At 50.4% G+C, this 18,663-nt stretch overlaps 1 protein-coding gene across 1 annotated transcript; it reads left to right on the top strand.

Moving 5' to 3' along the window:
• Positions 1-2,321: 2,321 nt before the first annotated feature.
• LOC135889199 (zinc finger protein 391-like) lies at positions 2,322-16,398 on the top strand. Its single transcript, XM_065417035.1, is given in 4 exon segments — positions 2,322-2,463; positions 11,024-12,216; positions 12,218-12,313; positions 16,252-16,398. Coding segments are annotated over 4 exon segments (1,578 nt in total).
• The last annotated feature ends 2,265 nt before the right edge of the window (positions 16,399-18,663 follow it).

Here is an 18,663-nt window from a genome sequence, read left to right on the forward strand (position 1 = left end):
AACAAGCTGTGCATGTCACCCTGCTCACTTGGATCCCTGGGATGCAACTCGGAACTGGGGTACCGCTGTGTCCCCTTAACCCTCCAGCCTGGGCTGTCTCTCACAAAGCTTTGCTAGTGACAAGCAGCAAACCCCTCCAGGCGCTGTTACCACCTAGCCCAACAGCATGTGGTGCCCCACACTCAGCTAAATTGTGTGTATGCTCCCTGTGCCACTCACGAATCACACAGAGAGAGACACCAGCAAATCTCCCAAGCCCCCAGCCTTGCACCCCAGAATGGTACCGTCTTGCCCTGCTCAGAAGCCTGACCCAGTCCATCCCTCCCTCACTGTGGAGAGGACACACACCAGCCTTTGTAAACTGAGCTGAGATTTCCAAAGCACTTCAACCAAAATACACTGGTATAGGTAAAACATAAAACAGATTTATTAACTACAGAAAGAGAGATTTTAAGTGATTATAAGTGGTAGGCACAAAAGGTCAGAGATAGTTACCAAAGAAAATAAAAGAAAGCACACAATTTAAATCTTAAACCTTATTTAGACTAAGTAATATTTGGAACAAGCAGTTTTTCCACCCCACTAGATATTACAGTTCTTAATACACAGGCTTCCCCTGTAAGCCTGGGGCCAGTCTCCTTAGTTCAAGTCTCACTTCTCAGCATTCTTGTTACTTCCAGCATAGATGGGGAGGAGAAAGGCCAAGGAATGATGCCACTGTCCCTTATTTTATATCCTCAGTCCATGTGCCTGGAAAACACTAGCCCAGACATGTCCTGGTGGGGTTTGCTGAGTCACAGAATTGAGTGTGATGCTTGCACAGCCCTTTTACAGCATTGTAAATCCCTTGCTCAGAACTCCCCTGCTCCTTAATAGTCACTTAACACCCTCCTGGGTGTGGATCACCTCCTTTGTTGTCACTGGGGAATTACCAGTAGAGACTATCAAATTTACAACGTATTTCAGTAGCAACCATATAGCAAAATCTCATAACTTCATGCACACTAACGATATACATATTTGGAGAGAACAATGGGTTTCAGCAGATCATGATCTTTCATAGGATATCTTAAATGGCATGCTTTGTATGAAATATATCATAATTACATGACAGGGGTGAATATGGCGGTTCCAGGGTGTTGCTTTGAGGGACAGAGTGCCACAATCCCCTTCTAGTCTTCCTCTACACCTTATCTCTGGGTAATCTCATCCACAATCATAAATTCAACTAACATGTCTATTCTGATGACTCACAGACCTACCTCTCTACTCCAGACCTGTCTGCTTCTGTCCAAGCTAAAATCCCAGCCTGTTTCTCTAACCTCTCCTCATGGATGTCTAGCCATTAACTCAAACTCAACAGCTAAAATGACTAAAACAGCACTCTTAATATTTCCCCCAAGCCAGAGACGACCCATGCCTGCTGATAGTGGGGGGAGGGGGCAGAGTGAGGGCAGCCGGCTTCAGCAGTGTTACTGAGCATGCTCAGTCCATGTGAGTGCACCTACCCCACATATTAAAGAATATTGTAAAGGAGACAGTGATCAATTGTTCTCCTTGTCCACTGGGTTAGGACAAGGAGTAATTGGCTTGATCTGCAGTAAGGGAGGTTTGGGTTGGCTAGTAGGAAAAAAATTTCCAACTATAAGGATAGATAAGTATTCAACTAGGTTACTAAGGCCTTGTCTACATTGCAGAGTTTTGTCGGCTAAAGTTTTGTTGACAATCAAAAAGCGCTATAAGACAATCGGTATTGCATATTCACACTACGCTCCCTCTGTCGACAGGGTGCATCCACACATGGGGTGATAGCTTTGACAGTGAGAGCAGTGCATTGTGGTAGCTATCCCACAGTTCTGCTCGCCACCTTCTGCTGCTAGGTCTTGTGGGAAGGTGGTGTGTATCACAGTGCGTCATGGGTCCAGGCTCAACATCCCATGATGCAGTGCTTTCCGTCCCAGCATTTCATGTGCTTCCGTTTTTGGTTCGCGGCATTTTTCAACGGCCTTTCTTTGCTGTTCACCCTGCCATCTCTATCTGAAAGGGTGGATCCCGCACTGCTCTCCAATGCTCTGCTAACTGTCATTAACACATCCCGAATGGCAGTGCAGTTAATTGTGAAGTTCGTAGCTCAACAGGATTCACAGTTGCCTGATGTGCTGTCTGCCATGGATAGGAGCAACATTACATTACTTTTGGCATTCACGGAACAGTTGCACACAGTGGACCATCACTTTTGGGCTCGGGAAACAAGCACTGAGTGGTGGGATCACATTGTCATGCAGGTCTGGGATGACGAGCAGTGGCTACAGAATTTTCGGATGAGGAAAGCCACCTTCCTGGAACTGTGTGCGGAGCTCGCCCCAGCCCTGCGCTGCAAGGACACCCAAATGAGAGCTGCCCTCTCGGTGGAGAAGCTCATGGCAATCGCAGTGTGGAAGCTGCCGACTCCAGACTACTACTGTTAGGGCGCGAATCAGTTTGAAGTTGGGAAGTTCACCATTGGGGTTGCGTTCATACAAGTGTGTGGGACCATTAATAGCATCCTGCTACGAAGCACTATGACTTCTGACAATGTGCATGACGTAGGGGATGGCTTTGCGGCAGAGGGATTCCCTAACTGCGGCAGGGCAATAGATGGCACGTGTATTCCAGTTTTGGGCCCGGACCATCTTGTGACAGTACATCAATACAAAGGAGTATTTCTCTATGGTATTGCAGGCGCTTGTGGATCACCGTGGGCATTTCACGGATATCAATGTGGAGTGGTCCGGATAGGTGCATGATACACGTATCTTCAGGAACACTGGCCTGTACAGAAAGCTGCAAGCAGGGACTTTCTTTCCAGACCAGCAGATTAAAGTGGGGCATGTTGAAATGCCCATAGTGATCCTGGGAGACCATGGCTCATGAAACCTTACACGGAAAACCTGGATAACAGTAAAGAGCGGTTCAGCCCTTGGCTGAGTAGGTGCAGGATGGTAGTGGAATATACGTCTGGCAGATTAAAGGTGCGCTGGTGATGCCTTTCTTGCAGGTTAGACCTCAATGATGATAATATTCCCATGGTCATAGCTGCGTATTGTACGTTGCACAATATTTGTGAAGGTAAGGGGGAAAGTTTGCTCAGGGGTGGGGTGCTGAGGCAGACAGCCTGGCTGCTGATTTTGAGAAGCCAGATCCCAGGGCTATTAGAGGGGCACAACCAGGGGCAATTCGAATCAGGGAGGCTTCGAGGCAACACTTTGAAAATGAGAACCAGTGATGTATATTACTATGCTTGGCACTGCAATGCTTAATGAAATTGCATTTTGCTAGGAAGCACTTTGTGATTTTTGTGGCCTAGGATTCCAGTAAGCAAATGATTAAACTGCTTGTGTATGTCTTGCTGCCGCCTGCTATCACAATTTGCAGGAAACAAATAAAGATTACTTATCATTCAAAAACTTTTATTCCACAGAAAACACAACCACCACACACACACACACACACACACGCTTGGTGGGAAAGGAGGTACCAGTGAAGGGTTGACTTTCAGAGCTGTATGTAAGTCCAGCTTTCATTTGAAAAGGTGTCCGTGGGGGTGGAGTGAATGGGAAACTGAGAAACCTTGTACATTTCTATGCCCTCAACCCACCTCCGCACTTCACAAAGCAAAACCACTTACCAGGGGTCTCCTCTCCTGCTTCTTGCTTGCTGGAGTGCAACTGCCGAAGCTGGCTAGACCCCTCCAGTGTGGGGAACAACTCCTGACTGGACACACCACTGGGCGACCCCGCCATGGGTTCCACATTGTCATCTAACTCTACCTCTTCATCAATGACTTCGTCCTCTGGGTTAGGTCCACTCTCTGCTGGCTCCAGCCCCGCCGAAGTATCTACAGAGCTCTTGGCGGTGGGGTCGCCACTGAGGATAGCATCCAACTCCTTATAGAAACGGCAGCACCAGAGCGATGGTTTGCCTCCCTTGCGTTCTGGTACGCCTGCCTCAGCTCCTTGATCTTTGCTCTGCACTGCACCGTGTCCCGATCGTAGCCCTTTTCACACACGCCTCGAGAAATCTGCCCTTAAGTATTTAAATTCCTACTGCTGGAGCACAGCTGGGACTTCACAGCCTCCTCTTCCCAAATACTGAGCAGCTCCAGCAGCTCCGAAGTGCTCCACGCAGGAGAGCATCTGCTGCGTGGAGCCGCTGTGGTCAGCTGGGAAGATGCAATGTGAGCTCTCCATGTTGAGGAAAGTGAATTTCAAAAATTACCAGGGCTTCAAAGGAGGAGGGGCAGATGGTTGTTTACTTGGCTTCAGGGCAGTGGAATTGGAAATGCTGACCAAAGTGGTCAGGATAGGCATTGTGGAGGCCAATGAAAATGATAAAAATCAAGCACGGTGTCTGCACTGGCTCTTTGTTGACAAAACTTTTGCGCAAAAATCCCTATGTCTCTCATGAAGGTGATTTTATTGTGTCACCAAAACTGAAGAGTTTTGTCACCAAAAGTGGCATTGCAGAGTGTACACCTCCCCTGTTTTGCTGCCAAAAGCTGCCTTTTGCTGACAAAACTCTGTAGTGTAGACAAGACCTAAAAGAGGTTATAGAATCCCCCCCCCCCACTGGATATTTTTAAGGAGCAGTTAGACAAATGGCTGTCAGGGATGATTTAGGTATAATTGGTCCTGCCTCAGTGTGGGGGGATGGACTAAATGACCTCGTCAGTCTTTCCCAGCCCTACATTTCTGTGATTTTATGCTGAATTATCCCATCCCTTTGCTTTGACCATCTCTTCCTGTGGAAAAAGTTGGAATTTTTGTAGATTTTCTATGAAAAACATGCAGGACTCAGCTTCCCCTGTCACTTTGCTTTGTTACACACTGGGCGGGAAGGAGTTAATTTCTCTTCTGGGACAGGAGAAATAAATGCTGTTGGCGTAAGATAGGCCTGTCTAGGCTGGCATGGATACCAAGCACTGTCCATGTATTCGTGAAGAACCTTGGGAAGACAACGGAAGACCCAATGGCTGGGCATTAACGTGTAATGACTGGGAGCCAAGCGAAACAGAACATGAGAACAAAATTGGACTACAGCTTGGGACAAAGGACTAGGTTACAAACACACTGGGCTGACAGTTTGCTGCTGCCCAGGGCAGAGTGACCGAGACAGGTAGACAGAGAGAGATAAAGTCAAGCAAGGCAGACGACTCTGTCAACATGAACTTGAATGAAGTTGTGCTTTACTAGAGTAATCTAAGGATCTTTAATTACTGTATTCGAATGTCCTAATAAATCCTGGCCTTTTGTGAAAACACTATCTTGCGTTATTGCAAGTACCTACTGGTTGCATCGGCCCCTAAAGAGAGAATCTCTGTGAGGAGTCTGAAATCATTTGGACTCATGAGAGAGCCATGATGAGGAAAAAGGTTGCTACCCCCAGAGTAGTAGTGCTGTGGAGAAAGCTCAGCCTAGCATCTAACACATTAAAGGGGACAATAACCAGAGAGACAGCAGAAAGGCTGGGACATCTAACACCCCATAAATCCATGAGAGCCCTCTCTGACTCCCTCCACTGGCTCCCCATCTCTATAACTGAATAACTTCCCTGTCAAAGCTCTTCATGGGTCCCCACCTTGCGTGTCATCTCTCACTTGGTATAGAGATGCTGAGTCCCACCCCATTGCCAGCAGATCGAGAGACGTGATCATTCCCCTCTATTCGGCACTGGTGAGGCCTCATCTGGAGTACTGTGTCCAGTTTTGGGCCCCACACTACAAGAAGGATGTGGAAAAATTGGAAAGAGTCCAGCGGATGGCAACAAAAATGATTAGGGGGCTGGAGCACATGACTTATGAGGAGAGGCTGAGGGAACTGGGATTGTTTAGTCTGCAGAAGAGAAGAATGAGGGGGGATTTGATAGCTGCTTTCAACTACCTGAAGGGAGGTTCCAAAGAGGATGGATCTACACTGTTCTCAGTGGTGGCAGATGACAGAACAAGGAGCAATGGTCTCAAGTTGCAGTGGGGGAGGTTTAGGTTGGATATTAGGAAAAACTTTTTCACAAGGAGGGTGGTGAAGCAGTTAAATGGGTTATCTAGGGAGGTGGTGGAATCTCCTTCCTTAGAGGTTTTTAAGGCCCGGCTTGACAAAGCCCTGGCTGGGCTGATTTAATTGGGGTTGGTCCTGCTTTGAACAGGGGTTGGACTAGATGACCTCCTGAGGTCCCTTCCAATCCTGATATTCTATGATTCTATGATTCCAAACAGCCCATGTCACCAGACTCCATCACTCACATGTTAAATTTTCAAACCATCCCCCTCATGGTTTCTCCCATGCTGTGCCGTGTGCTTGGGAGGAGCTCCCCACGAACATCCATAAAGGCACCTTGTTGTGGGACCTGTGTATTCCGTCACCCTTTGGAGTGGGGAGGAAGGGTGTTTGGGCCCCGCGGTCATGTCACTATGGCTGCCTTTAGCCTCAGGGCTGTGTAGCTTAATGGCCAGAGTCAATAGGGGTTAGGTGGGCCGCCCCCCAAACAGTCTAGGGTGGGAGGCCCTGGCCTGCAGTCCAGGCAGAGCAATAATCAGTCTAGGGGGATCAGCTTTCTGGTGGGACAGACAGCAAAGAGCCTGCCGTCCTAGCTCTGGTGGATGTCAGACAAACGCAGTCATCTTGGCCTCAGGTGGGGAAGCTGCCACTGCAGGGCTGGGGTGGCAGGGGGCAGGGGGACTTGGGCCCACCCAGCTCCACCAGGGCCCTGCTAGTGGCGAGTGGGTTCGCCACCGAGTCAGCCGGGGATTCTGACTGAAACACGCCAACTCCTGTGTGGACAATGGTTAGTGTTCCCCCCAGGCTACTTCCTACCATGATTCCTGTCATCATAGTTGGGGTGTCTCTGCTATCTCTGGGCTCCATGGGCTGCACAGCTCCCTGTGACTGCCGCCTCCCCAGGGCATCCGCTGACACTTGGGTGTCGGTCTGGGGCTCAGCCCCTCTGACTTCTGCGGTCCAGGATTCTGGCTGCTCCTCGGCTGGAGTCGGTGAGGTGTACCCTTCCTCCTCAGTGGTCAGCCCTGACTGAGCTGGGCGGCCCCATTTTATACTGCAGTAGCCATTGGAGCATGCCCAGCAGGGGCGAGGGGGCGTGGCTTCTGCTGCCAAGAGTGCTGCCTTAACCCCTTCATCTCCAGAGCGGGGCCTATATACCCCGTCACACACCTCCTCCTCCTCCTTCACACCCCTCTTTCAATTTCTTTTTTGCCATGAGGCCTACAAAAAACATGCCCATAGCTCGGCTGCCGGTGTGCTGAGAACGCTGCTTGCCACGGTGACCAACACCGTGTGATTGTTCCCTTGTGCTCCCTCCGTCTGTCTGTATCCACCTCTCTCTTGTCTTATTCTCACATTGTCAGCACCTTGGGGCAGGGGCTGGCTTTGTGCTCTGGGTCTGTAGCACGTCCAGCACACTGGGGCCCTGGTCATGGCTGGGGCCCCTAAGTGATATGGTAATAGAAGTAATAGGGGTGGGCGTCTGGGGAGTAGGAAGGACAGTGTTAGCGAGCTGAGAAGGGTCCAGGTCAGGGTAGGCTGGGTGGTGGGTTTGGGGCAGAGAGCTGACAGCTGGGAAGGCAAGAGGCAGTGGGGATGCCACGGAGCGCCTGCTGTAGGAATGCCGGGGAATGTTGGAAGCAATGGGAGGGAGTTGGATCAGGAGCTTGAGGAGCCGGGAGGGCTGTTGGTGGTGGTAGAAGCAAAGTGGGGGTGGGTGCCGGGTAGCGGGTGCTCCAGGCAATGGGAGGGAGGGAGGGGACATATTTTTGGCAGGAGCTCCAGAGAGTCAGGAGCAAGGAACCCTTGGGACAGTGGGAAGATGGGGTGGAAAGTGATGGGGGCGGCAGGAAATTTGGGACAGGAGGACAGCGGACAATGGGAGAGGAGGAGAGAACGCAAGGAACGAGTGCTGCTGGGCTCCCAGGAGGTGGGGAGGGCTGAGAGCAGCGGGAGGAAGGGGCGTGGGTGTCATAGTGAGTGACAGGGATGCCTGCATCTCTGTCCCCTTCCCGGTCTCTCTGAGAGGCTCCCCACACACACCCCTCCTCGCATGTCAGGCCTCGAGCTTTTCCCTCTCCTGGCGTGGAATTCTGCAATTCTCCCACTCCTAGAACAGGCCCTGGGCTGCAGCAGCCTCTGTATGCGCCCTGCTTACCCAGCCGGCCAGGCTGAATGCAGACACCGTCGGCCGTTTGGGATCAGCAGTGCGCAGTGACAGAGCAGCCTTCTGCAAATTGAAGTCGTGTTTATTGTGCTGTCGGAAAAAAGGGTGAGAGAAAAATTATTCTAAAATCGCAAACCGCCTTCACGCATGCCTGTTTTACCTAAAAGCCCATCCCCTGACAGTCAGCTAGGCAGGCAGAACTTCTTCAGACACTCCAGCGGGGTCCCCGTGTCTACGTGTCTTTCCCCCAAACAATTACCTGAACAGCCACCTCCCTCTCTAGAGGGAGTCCCTTTTTAAACTGCCCAGTTCTTTTCACCGTCTGGGTCTCAGGCCATGGCCCGGCTCATCAAACTGAATGCTGTAAGGGGGCTGGAGTGAGGCGGGAGAATATTCGAAGCTAAGAGTTTGGGTATTGTCTCCTTTCAGCCCTTTAGTTTTTATCAAGTGGTGGCTCATCCTGAGCCAGTCTTCTTCCTTTTCTGCTTACTTTCCTTACATCCCCCTATTAAACTAAACCAAATCAATCCTACCGTAATCACCCCAATAGCCCAGACAACACACAGCAGTCATCAGTATTACAGAGCAGCAGCAACTCCATCTCAGGGGGTCTGGAGAAATGGGACGAAGAGGAAGTGGGGGATGGGGTCAGTGGGACATAGGAGAAGGGAGCTTTTGAGGATCAGGAGTGCTGGGGGAATCCTGCCCAGTTAACACACTATCCCTGCTGAAGCCCTATTAATTTGGAGCCGGCACTCCATTCGTATTACATTCCACTTTCACTTGGTTCTACAGACTTTCCCCAAATATTATTATTTTCAGTCTTCTCTCTCGGTGACTCAGTGCCTGCCCCCGGCCCCACCACACACAAACACTTCACCCCCACCCACTGTGACCCCAGCCACCATTTCTGAGTCCTTATGTTCCTCCCAGCCACAACACAGGACCCCTTCCCTGGCACGTGTGTGTATTCCTGGCGATGTCCTGAGTTGGTAGTGAGACTTCTTATCATAGAATTATAGAATCATAGAATATCAGGGTTGGAAGGGACCTCAGGAGGTCATCTAGTCCAACCCCCTGCTCAAAGCAGGACCAACCCTCAACTAAATCATCCCAGCCAGGGCTTTGTCAAACCTGACCTTAAAAACCTCTAAGGAAGGAGATTCCACCACCTCCCTAGATAACCCATTTAACTGCTTCACCACCCTCCTTGTGAAAAAGTTTTTCCTAATATCCAACCTAAACCTCCCCCACTGCAACTTGAGACCATTGCTCCTTGCTCTGTCATCTGTCACCACTGAAAACAGTCTAGATCTATCCTCTTTGAACCCCCCTTCAGGTAGTTGAAAGCAGCTATCAAATCCCCCCTCATTCTTCTCTTCTGCAGACTAAACAATCCCAGTTCCCTCAACCTCTCCTCATAAGTCATGTGCTCCAGCCCCCTAATCATTTTTGTTGCCCTCCACTGGACGCTTTCCAATTTTTCCACATTCTTCTTGTAGTGTGGGGCCCAAAACTGGACACAGTCTCCAGATGAGGCCTCACCAATGCCGAATAGAGGGGAATGATCACGTCCCTCGATCTGCTGGCAATGCCCCTACTTATACAACCCAAAATGCCGTTAGCCTTCTTGGCAACAAGGGCACACTGTTGACTCATATCCAGCTTCTCGTCCACTGTAACCCCTAGGTTCTTGAGACACAGAGACTCCTTTCCCATCTGCAGCAGCCACAAACTCTGTTCCCAGCAGGCTCCTTGGATCTCTGAGTCCATCCCTCCTAAGTCACGAGGCCTGATTCTTATTTTTCACATTCTCCTTTTCTAGAGGAATTAGAGTCTGTTGGTCCTAATTTCCCCAGCCTTCCCCGCACTGGGGGATGTTCATAACCCCACCACCACCATTACACCAGACTTGCTAAATTCCCTAATGCCTCCTAACATCTACTGCTCCTGACAACCTGCATTCAATATCATCCCTGCTCCCTCCTATTCCTCACTCCGCTGAACCCCACCAGCCCACGCTTGCCAGTCCCGGCTTCCCTAGCACTCTCCTTCTCTCTGGGCCTCTGAGATCAGCAAGAAGCATTTGGAGGGGACCTTCCATTGTGGCCGGAGCCTTCACTTTCTGGGACATGGAGTTACTGACTCTGTGTTCTGGGAGCCCCTTTGTCTGCCTGCTGTGTGTTCCTGATGGAGGTGGAGGTAGTTAAATCCCCCATAAGCAGAGTGCCCGGCACCTTTGAGTACCTGTTGAACTGGCTCTGGGATTTTAATTCTTTAAAACGGGCTAGGGTTAAAATAATGGAACATTTTCTTATGACAAATATCTCCTGTGTTTTCTTTCCCCCGAGCAGAGATCCCAGTTGACAGACCCGATGTGATCTCCCAGCTGGAACGAGGGGAAGAGCCGTTGGTCCCAGATCACCAGGGCTCAGAGGAAAGAGAGATCCTGAAATGTACCTACACTGGTGAGGAATCATTAAACAAACTCAAAAACTGTCAGTGCCTGAAGGAAACAGCTGGGATTCCCTACAGAGACCTTGGAAGCTCTCCATGTCCAGCAGGTGTCATTTGCTCACAGCCAATACCACTCATGGCTTCCTATCCATCCTGACTGACACCTTGCAGTAGCTCCCTCCCTGACCTCCCTTCTCCCATGAGTTTTTGGGTGGGATGTGGAGGCAGAATTGATCCTCTCCTGACTCCCCGTGGGGAAAAGTTTGGGGAAATTCAGTTCCTGATTTTGTTCTGTCTCTACAGCACAGACTTCGGTTTGCTCTCTCTTTTCCATTCCTGTTTCTGAGGTTTCCCTCTATCCCAGCAGGTGATGGGACGGTGAGTGAGACGAGGGAGCAGAATCCTAAAGAGGAAGATACTGAACAAGTGGAACTGCACAGGGCATCATCACAAAGATCCAAACGGAATGTGCCTGGGAATTGTGAGCAGGGAAAAGGTTATGGGCATCAGCAGAGGCCAGAGCAGCAGCCGGGAAACCAGACAGAGGAAAGAGTGGGTAAATCCATTAATTGTTGGGAAACTCACAAAGATGTCAAGGGAACCCCAGCCCAGCAGAGAATCCTCAGGGGAAAGAGAAACAACCCAGGCACTGAGTGTGGGAAAAATGTCAGTAGATGCTCAGACCTTATTAACCATGAGAGAATCCAGACAGGAGAGAAACCCTATGAATGCTGTGAGTGTGGGAAAAACTTCACTCAGCGCTCAGCCCTTATTAGACATCAAAGAATCCACATGGAAGAGAGCCCCTATGGATGCTGTGAGTGTGGGAAAAAATTTTCTGATAGCTCATCCCTTATTCAACATCAGAGAATTCACACGGGAGAGAGACCCTATGAATGCTGTGAGTGCAGGAAAAGCTTCGCTCAGAGATCAACCCTTATGACACATCAGAGAATCCACACAGGAGGGCGGCCCTATGAATGCTGTGAGTGTGGGAAAAGCTTCACTCAGAGATCAACCCTTATTCAACATCAGAGAATCCACACAGGGGAGAAACCCTATGAATGCTGTGAGTGTGAGAAAAGCTTCACTCAGAGATCAACCCTTATTACACATCAGAGAATCCACACAGGAGGGCGGCCCTATGAATGCTGTGAGTGTGGGAAAAGCTTCACTCAGAGATCAACCCTTATTCACCATCAGAGAATCCACACAGGGGAGAGACCCTACGAATGCTGTGAGTGTGGAAAAAACTTCACTAACAGCTCAGCCCTTATTACACATCAGAGAATTCACACAGGAGAGAGGCCCTATAAATGCTGTGAGTGCAGGAAAATTTTCACTAACAGCTCAGCCCTTATTAAGCATCAGAGAATCCACACAGGGGAGCGACCCTATGAATGCTGTGAGTGTGGGAAAAGTTTCACTCAGAGCTCAGACCTTCTTATACATAAGAGAATCCACACAGGAGAAAGACCCTATAAATGCAGTGACTGTGGGAAAAGCTTCACGAAGAGATCAGTCCTTATTGCGCATCAGAGAATCCATACGGGGGAGAGACCCTATGAATGCTGTGAGTGTGGGAAAAGCTTCACTCAGAGCTCTGACCTTATTATACATGAAAGAATCCACACAGGAGAAAGACCCTATAAATGCAGCGAGTGCAGGAAAAGCTTCACTAAGAGCTCAGTTCTTATTGCACATCAGAGAATCCACATGGGGGAGAGATTCCATGAAAGCTGTGAGTGTGGGAAAAGCTTCACTGATCGATCAGCCCTTATTAGACATCAGAGAATCCACAAAAGAGATCAACCCTATGAATGCTGTAAAAAGCAACAGAGGGTCCTGTGGCACCTTTAAGACTAACAGAAGTATTGGGAGCATAAGCTTTCGTGGGTAAGAACCTCACTTCTTCAGATGCAAGAATGCTGTGAGTGTGGGAAAATGAATGCTGTGAGTGTGGGAAAAACTTCACATGTAACTCAGCCCTTATCATACATCAGAGAATCCACATGCTTGTGAAACCCTATGAATGCTGGGAGTGTGGGAAAAGCTTCCATCAGAGCTCACACTTTATTTACCATCAGCGAATCTGCAAGGGAAATAAGCACCATGAAGACCTTGTCTAGGGTTGTTAAACATTTTCTTTTCCCCCTGTAATACTTGTGCTAATTCCCACAGAGTGACTTTTAAGGCTATTTTGTACCTTTGGCTTCACTGTGGTCATTCAGCTCCCCCAGGTGAGTTGTCCACCTCTGACTTTTGCAGTTCACTCTTCTTTTGGGAGAATCCTGTTGTCTTTTCTATCTACTCCATTTTCCTATGAATAATGGGAGTGTGCATCTCTCCTTCCAGGAATGTCCTTCAGACACAGGTGGGGAACAGAAGGGTGACCTCAGCTAATTACATTGAGGGAAAATATACTAGGGTCTCATCTCCACTACGATTTTCATGGGGTTAGCCAGCTGGAGGTAGCTGTCCTGATGTAAAAACGCAACTATACTTGCAGTAAAGACATTGCCGTGTACAGAGGCTGGGATTATCTAACATGTTTCCTCACGACCTGACCTCACCTCCCACACTTTTCCTGATCTAAACAACCCTGGAGCATCACAACAAAGCAATTGTTAGAGCCACTGAGACCCGATTGTCGTATTTACAAGTGTTCTGACATTGCTCAGAGTTGGGATGAACAGCAATTATTTTTGGTACCCTTCTTCTCATTTAAAATGGAATTAATTATCACATGGAGCAGGGGCAGGGGGAAAAGTATCTGTTCAGCTTCTGTGACGCCTGAAGGAGATAGGATGAGTCGGAGAGATTCCCTCTTCCCCCATCATCCCATCACTGTTACTCTCTGCCTGAGCCCTGCAAACTTTTATCTTCTTCCCCATTCAGCCCTCTGTCATGCTGTCTAGAACGGCTCATCAATGTGAGTGCCTACCTCAGGGCAGACTGTCAAAAAAGGGCCAGAAACGCTAAACTGGTCTGTGTTCTACAATTAGACTTCACCAAACCAATAACAAATATGAATTCCTGGATCACTATAACAGTCTTACCACGGAGTCACAGACAGGCCCCTTAGACTCTCCAGTCTCTCTTGCCATCCAGACAAACTGGACTTAGTGATAAATGGTCACTTACACCAAAAATCACACTGCAATCAGGCACAGGCACCGGCTCTGCCTCAGGCCCTGCCCCCACCTGACCCCTTCCCCCAGGCCTCTACCCCCATCCCGCCTCATCCCACTCCTGCTCCACCCCAGGCCCCGCCCCCGCCCTGCCTTTTCCCACTCCCTCTCTACCCCTGTCCTGCCTCTTTCTGCCCAGTTCCACCCCCTCCCCTGAGCACACCTTGGCCCTGCTCCTCCCCCTCTCCCTCCAGCGCCTCCTGCACACCGCGGAACAGCTGGTCGTGGTGGGCAGGAGGCGCTTAGAGAGAGGGGGAGGAGTTGATTGGCAGAGCCACCGGCGGATGGGAAGTGCTGGGGGGAGAGGGGGAGCTGGCTGCCAGTGGGTGCTGAGCATCAACTAATTTTTTTCCATGGGTGTTCCAGCCCTGGAGCTCCCACGGAGTCAGCACCTATGCACTCAGGTCCCTTCCAGTATGAAGAGACCAATCGTTTACCCCAGATCAATTGGTATTCTAAATCCTACACCAAAGACAATGATTGTAGCCAGTCCTGTAATAAACTATCTAAAGATTTATTAACTAGGAAAAAAGAACAAGAGAGTTACTTACTGGTTAAAGCAAGCAAACGTAGACACACAAATGAGTTACCATCTAAATCCTAAGGGTCACAGAGGTGTAGTGATCTGTCTGTTCAAAGTGTCTTTCAGGGCAGACCCAGGAGATTAAAGGGGGACGTGATAGTGGTCTTCAGATACTTGAAAGGCTGCTATAACAAAGATGGAGAAAAGTTCTCTCTGGCCCCAGAGGGCAGGACAAGAGGCATTAGGTTCAAACTACAGCATAGGAGATTTAGATTAAATCTCAGGAAAAACTTCCTAACTGTAAGAACAGTAGGAAAATGGAACGGACTGCCTAGGGAAGTTGTGGAAGCTCCTTCACTGGAAGTTTTCAAAAGGAGGCTAGAGAGCCATCTGTCTTGGATGGTTTAAATTTAATTAATCCTATCTCCTAGAACTGGAAGGGACCTGATTTCAGCCCAGATCCCTAAGTAGCCCCCTCAAGGATTTAACTCACAACTCTGGGGTTTAGCAAGCCAATACTCAAACCACTGAGCTAACCCTCCCCCCAACACAGCCTGCATTTTGGCAGAGGGTCAGACTAGATGATCCTTGCGGTCCCTTCTAACCCTATGGTTCTATGATCCTTTTGTTGGACAGGCAATAACACATCCTGTGGCAAACCAGTATTTCACACTTGCTAATGTTTCTCTCCTGACGTCTGATGAAGTGGGCATTCACCCACGAAAGCTTATGCTCCAATACTTCTCTTAGTCTTAAAGCTGCCACAGGACCCTCTGAAGCATTTCATAGGGTCTGAACACTAAACACCTTCTTATAAAACCAATACCTGTTTTGAGCAAAACTAACAGACAGGTGAACTGGTCTGGTCTCCAGCTATGCATTTGTGAGTTCTTAGCTAATGCCTGCAGCCTGGACAAGACCTGGCCACTGGCTTGCCAGGATCACACCCTCCCTCTCCCAAAGTGGCACATGATGCAGTGTTCTCAGCTCTGTTTGCCTGAGATCACTCTTTGATCCTAAATCAGACTCATCGGGGCTCATTGAGATAGTGTCATGGACCACCATGGGAATTTGGATGGATCCCAGACACAGTGTGATCATTCTGAGTTTAAATCCCAGTTTCCATCTTTTGGCAAAGCGACTTCTGGGCTTTCTCCTGCTGAAATGGGAAGATTGGCTGTTTTTTTCCAGGTATGATATCAGAGAACAGGATGTGAATCTGCTGTCCTGATTCTGAGTCATGAGCTGTAATCTGCTCTGGAATTTTACTTGATATGAAACTGAAAGTGTCTTATACCGCTCAATGATGTGGGTCTTCCTCTTTCCTGAAGGCTGTTTGGTTACGTACCTGGATATTAGTTTTGTTTGACAGAATGTAGCTCAGATTTATTGGGGACTTTGGGACAAATAACTATCTGTTAAAAATAGTCACTTCTTATTTTATTTTTGCTTTCCTCCCACCCTTTCATGATGACATGGAGAAATTTGTAATGCACTTCAGTCAACAGGGGAGAATACTCTAAGCCATTGGACATGCTACCAAGGGAACAGAGGTGTTTTTAAATCCCCACTATGAAATGGTGAACGACTGCCCACCCCAGATTGTGCAACTTACTGATCATAGTTTTGTTCAATTCTTTAGGTCCATATTGTCTTAGATCAGTGGTCCCCAACCTTTCCGTGGGGCGGGTGCCAGATGACTAGCCGCCGAGGAGCACGGGTGCTGGACAAGCAGCCACCCAAATGCCGCCGAGAAACGGCAACGCCAAGAAGCGTCGCTGCCAAAATACTGCTGACAAGCAGCGTCATCAAGAGGCGTCGCTGCCAAAATGCTGCCAAAAATCGGCGGCATTTCGGTGGTGGCTCTTCTTGACTTTGCAGCTTTTCGGCAGCATTTCGGTGGCTGCTTGTCCGGTGGCCAGTAGGCGGGCGCACGTAGATGCCCCGGCGGGCGCCATGGTGCCCGTGGGCACCGCATTGGGGACCCCTGTCTTAGATGATCCAGGAAGAAAGTTCCACAGTATGTGACTGGGAACTTTGCAAAATGCTTACGAAGTTATGACCCAAGTCCTACCGGAGATCACTCCTGAATATATCTGCTAGCTAATATTTTGATTTGTGAAATGTTGTGTAACTATGCAGAGGTGGAGGAAACAGAAGTGGTGGTTTTGTTGAACTAACCCTTTGTAGGTGCTGCAAATGAGTATAAAATGAAATCGGTGTTGAATGTAAGATAGCTGTAGAAAAATAACAATTTTTGAACAGAAATAAAATCAGAGATTCTGATTCAGGTCTGTGTCTCATTCTTAACTTAGTCTATGGCTAACTTATCAAGGATTGATGCTGCTGCGATCGATGCAGTGGGGGTCGATTTAGCTGGTCGAGTGAAGACCCGCTAAATTGACCACAGAGTGCTCTCTGGTCGATTCCGGTACTCCACCGGAACGAGAGGATTAAGGTAAATCGACGGGAGAGCATCTCCTGTCGATGCAACGCGGTGTAGACACTGCAGTAAGTTGACCTAAGCTACGTTGCTATGTTCATGTAGCTGGAGTAGCGTAACTTGGATCGACTTACCATGGTAGTGTAGACTACAGAAATAAAGTGGGCATGTTTGGGGAGCAGGGACGGGGCTTTGGGGAAAGGGGGGAGCAGGGGCAGGGCCATGGGGAAAGGGGGGGACGAGGAGCGGGGCCATGTGGAAAGGGGTGGGCAGGGGGTGACACCATGTGGAAAGGGGAGGAGCAGGGGGTGACACCATGGGGAAGGGGGAGCAGGGACGGGGGTTTGGGGAAAGGGGCAGGGGGCGGGGCCTACGGGAAAGGGGGGAGCAGGGACGGGGGTTTGGGGAAAGGGGAGGAGCGGGGCGGGGCCAAGTTGAAAGGAGCGGTGTCATGGGGAAAGGGGAGGAGCAGGGGCGGGGCTTTGGGGAAAGGGGAGGTGCCGGGGCGGGGCCATGGGAGAAGAGAAGGAGCAGGGGCGGGGCCTTGGAGGAAAAAAGAGCAGGGGGTGGGGTCTTGGAGGCAGGGGCGGAGCAGGGGGCGGGGTCACGGGGAAAGGGGCGGAGCAGGGGGCGGGGCCCCGTGGCGGCGGAGGGGGGGGAGGCGGCAGTTGCTCCCGGGGTTGGCAGGCTCAGCAGCGTTGCTAGGGAGACGGTCAGAACCGGAACCTCCCCAGCCGTCCCGCAGCTTCCGGTGTGACGACACGAGCGTTTCCCCGCCCCTAACCCTGCGCGCGCGGGCAGAGCCGGGCCCGGGGACCGACAGCAGGTGAGGGCGGGGACCCCCTCGCGGAGCCTGCCCCGCCCCCCCGGTACCGCGTGTGTCCCCCCCGCCCGTTATATCCGTTAACGGCCCCATGTCTCTCCCCCCCACCTCTGTTATGGCCGTTAACGGCCCCGCCCCCCGCCTCGTTCTACCCAGCTGCTGACAGGACCCTGGGCCGGGCCCTGACTGACTTTCCCTGTTCCCAGTGCGGGGTGAGGGGTTTCCCCCCCTCCCGGGCTGCGCTGTGCACGGCCGGTCCCTGCTCCCTCAGATAGTGCCCAGAGCAGCCGCCGCCTCCCTCCCCCTCCTGTATTAACCCCTCACATGCTGACACTGCCTGTGCCAGACAAGTGCCCAGAACCCAGGACAGACCGTCCCCATGAGGGGTCTTTCCCCCGGCGCTGAGCTGGGTCCCTGGGATCGTTATTTGCCAGGGACAGGACATGGGAATTTGTTGACTCTTTTGGCTCCTCCATCCCCTCCCCACTCCTGTGAAAGCAGCGTTGGCCTGGGCCTGTGTGAATGGATGGCACGGGGGGGGGGGCAGGTGACAGAACGTAGCCCTGTGCCCACACCCTACACCTGATTGCAATAATCATGGTACAAATTATGCCTTGTGAGGGACCATTGGAAAACTCATCATTTGCTGGTCATTATTATTTTGATAAAATATGTGTGGCAACATCCAACCCCCCCATCCCTGCCCAAACGGTGGTTGGCAAATCACTCTGAGTCCTTGCCCCAGATGTGGGGAGCAGCGGTGGTGGGAAAGGGTGGATCCCCCATTATACGTTTTAAAGGATTTTGGCTCCTTCCTCCTATACCACATTTCCGGTCTCATTGACTCCAGTGTCTGGATTGACACTGCAATAAGGACAAGGCGTGTCTCTGCATTAACATGGGGGCCAATGAGATGAGGGAGGTGGTGTCATTAGTTACTGTCACCAGGGGCGCTGGCTGTTGCTGACAGAGGGGAGGCTGCTCTCTCTCACTTTCCACTCAAGGTGTCGGGTTTGAGTTTCTTGGG

The sequence above is a fragment of the Emys orbicularis genome, chromosome 15, assembly GCF_028017835.1.
Source record: "Emys orbicularis isolate rEmyOrb1 chromosome 15, rEmyOrb1.hap1, whole genome shotgun sequence".
Classification (NCBI taxonomy): domain Eukaryota; kingdom Metazoa; phylum Chordata; order Testudines; family Emydidae; genus Emys; species Emys orbicularis.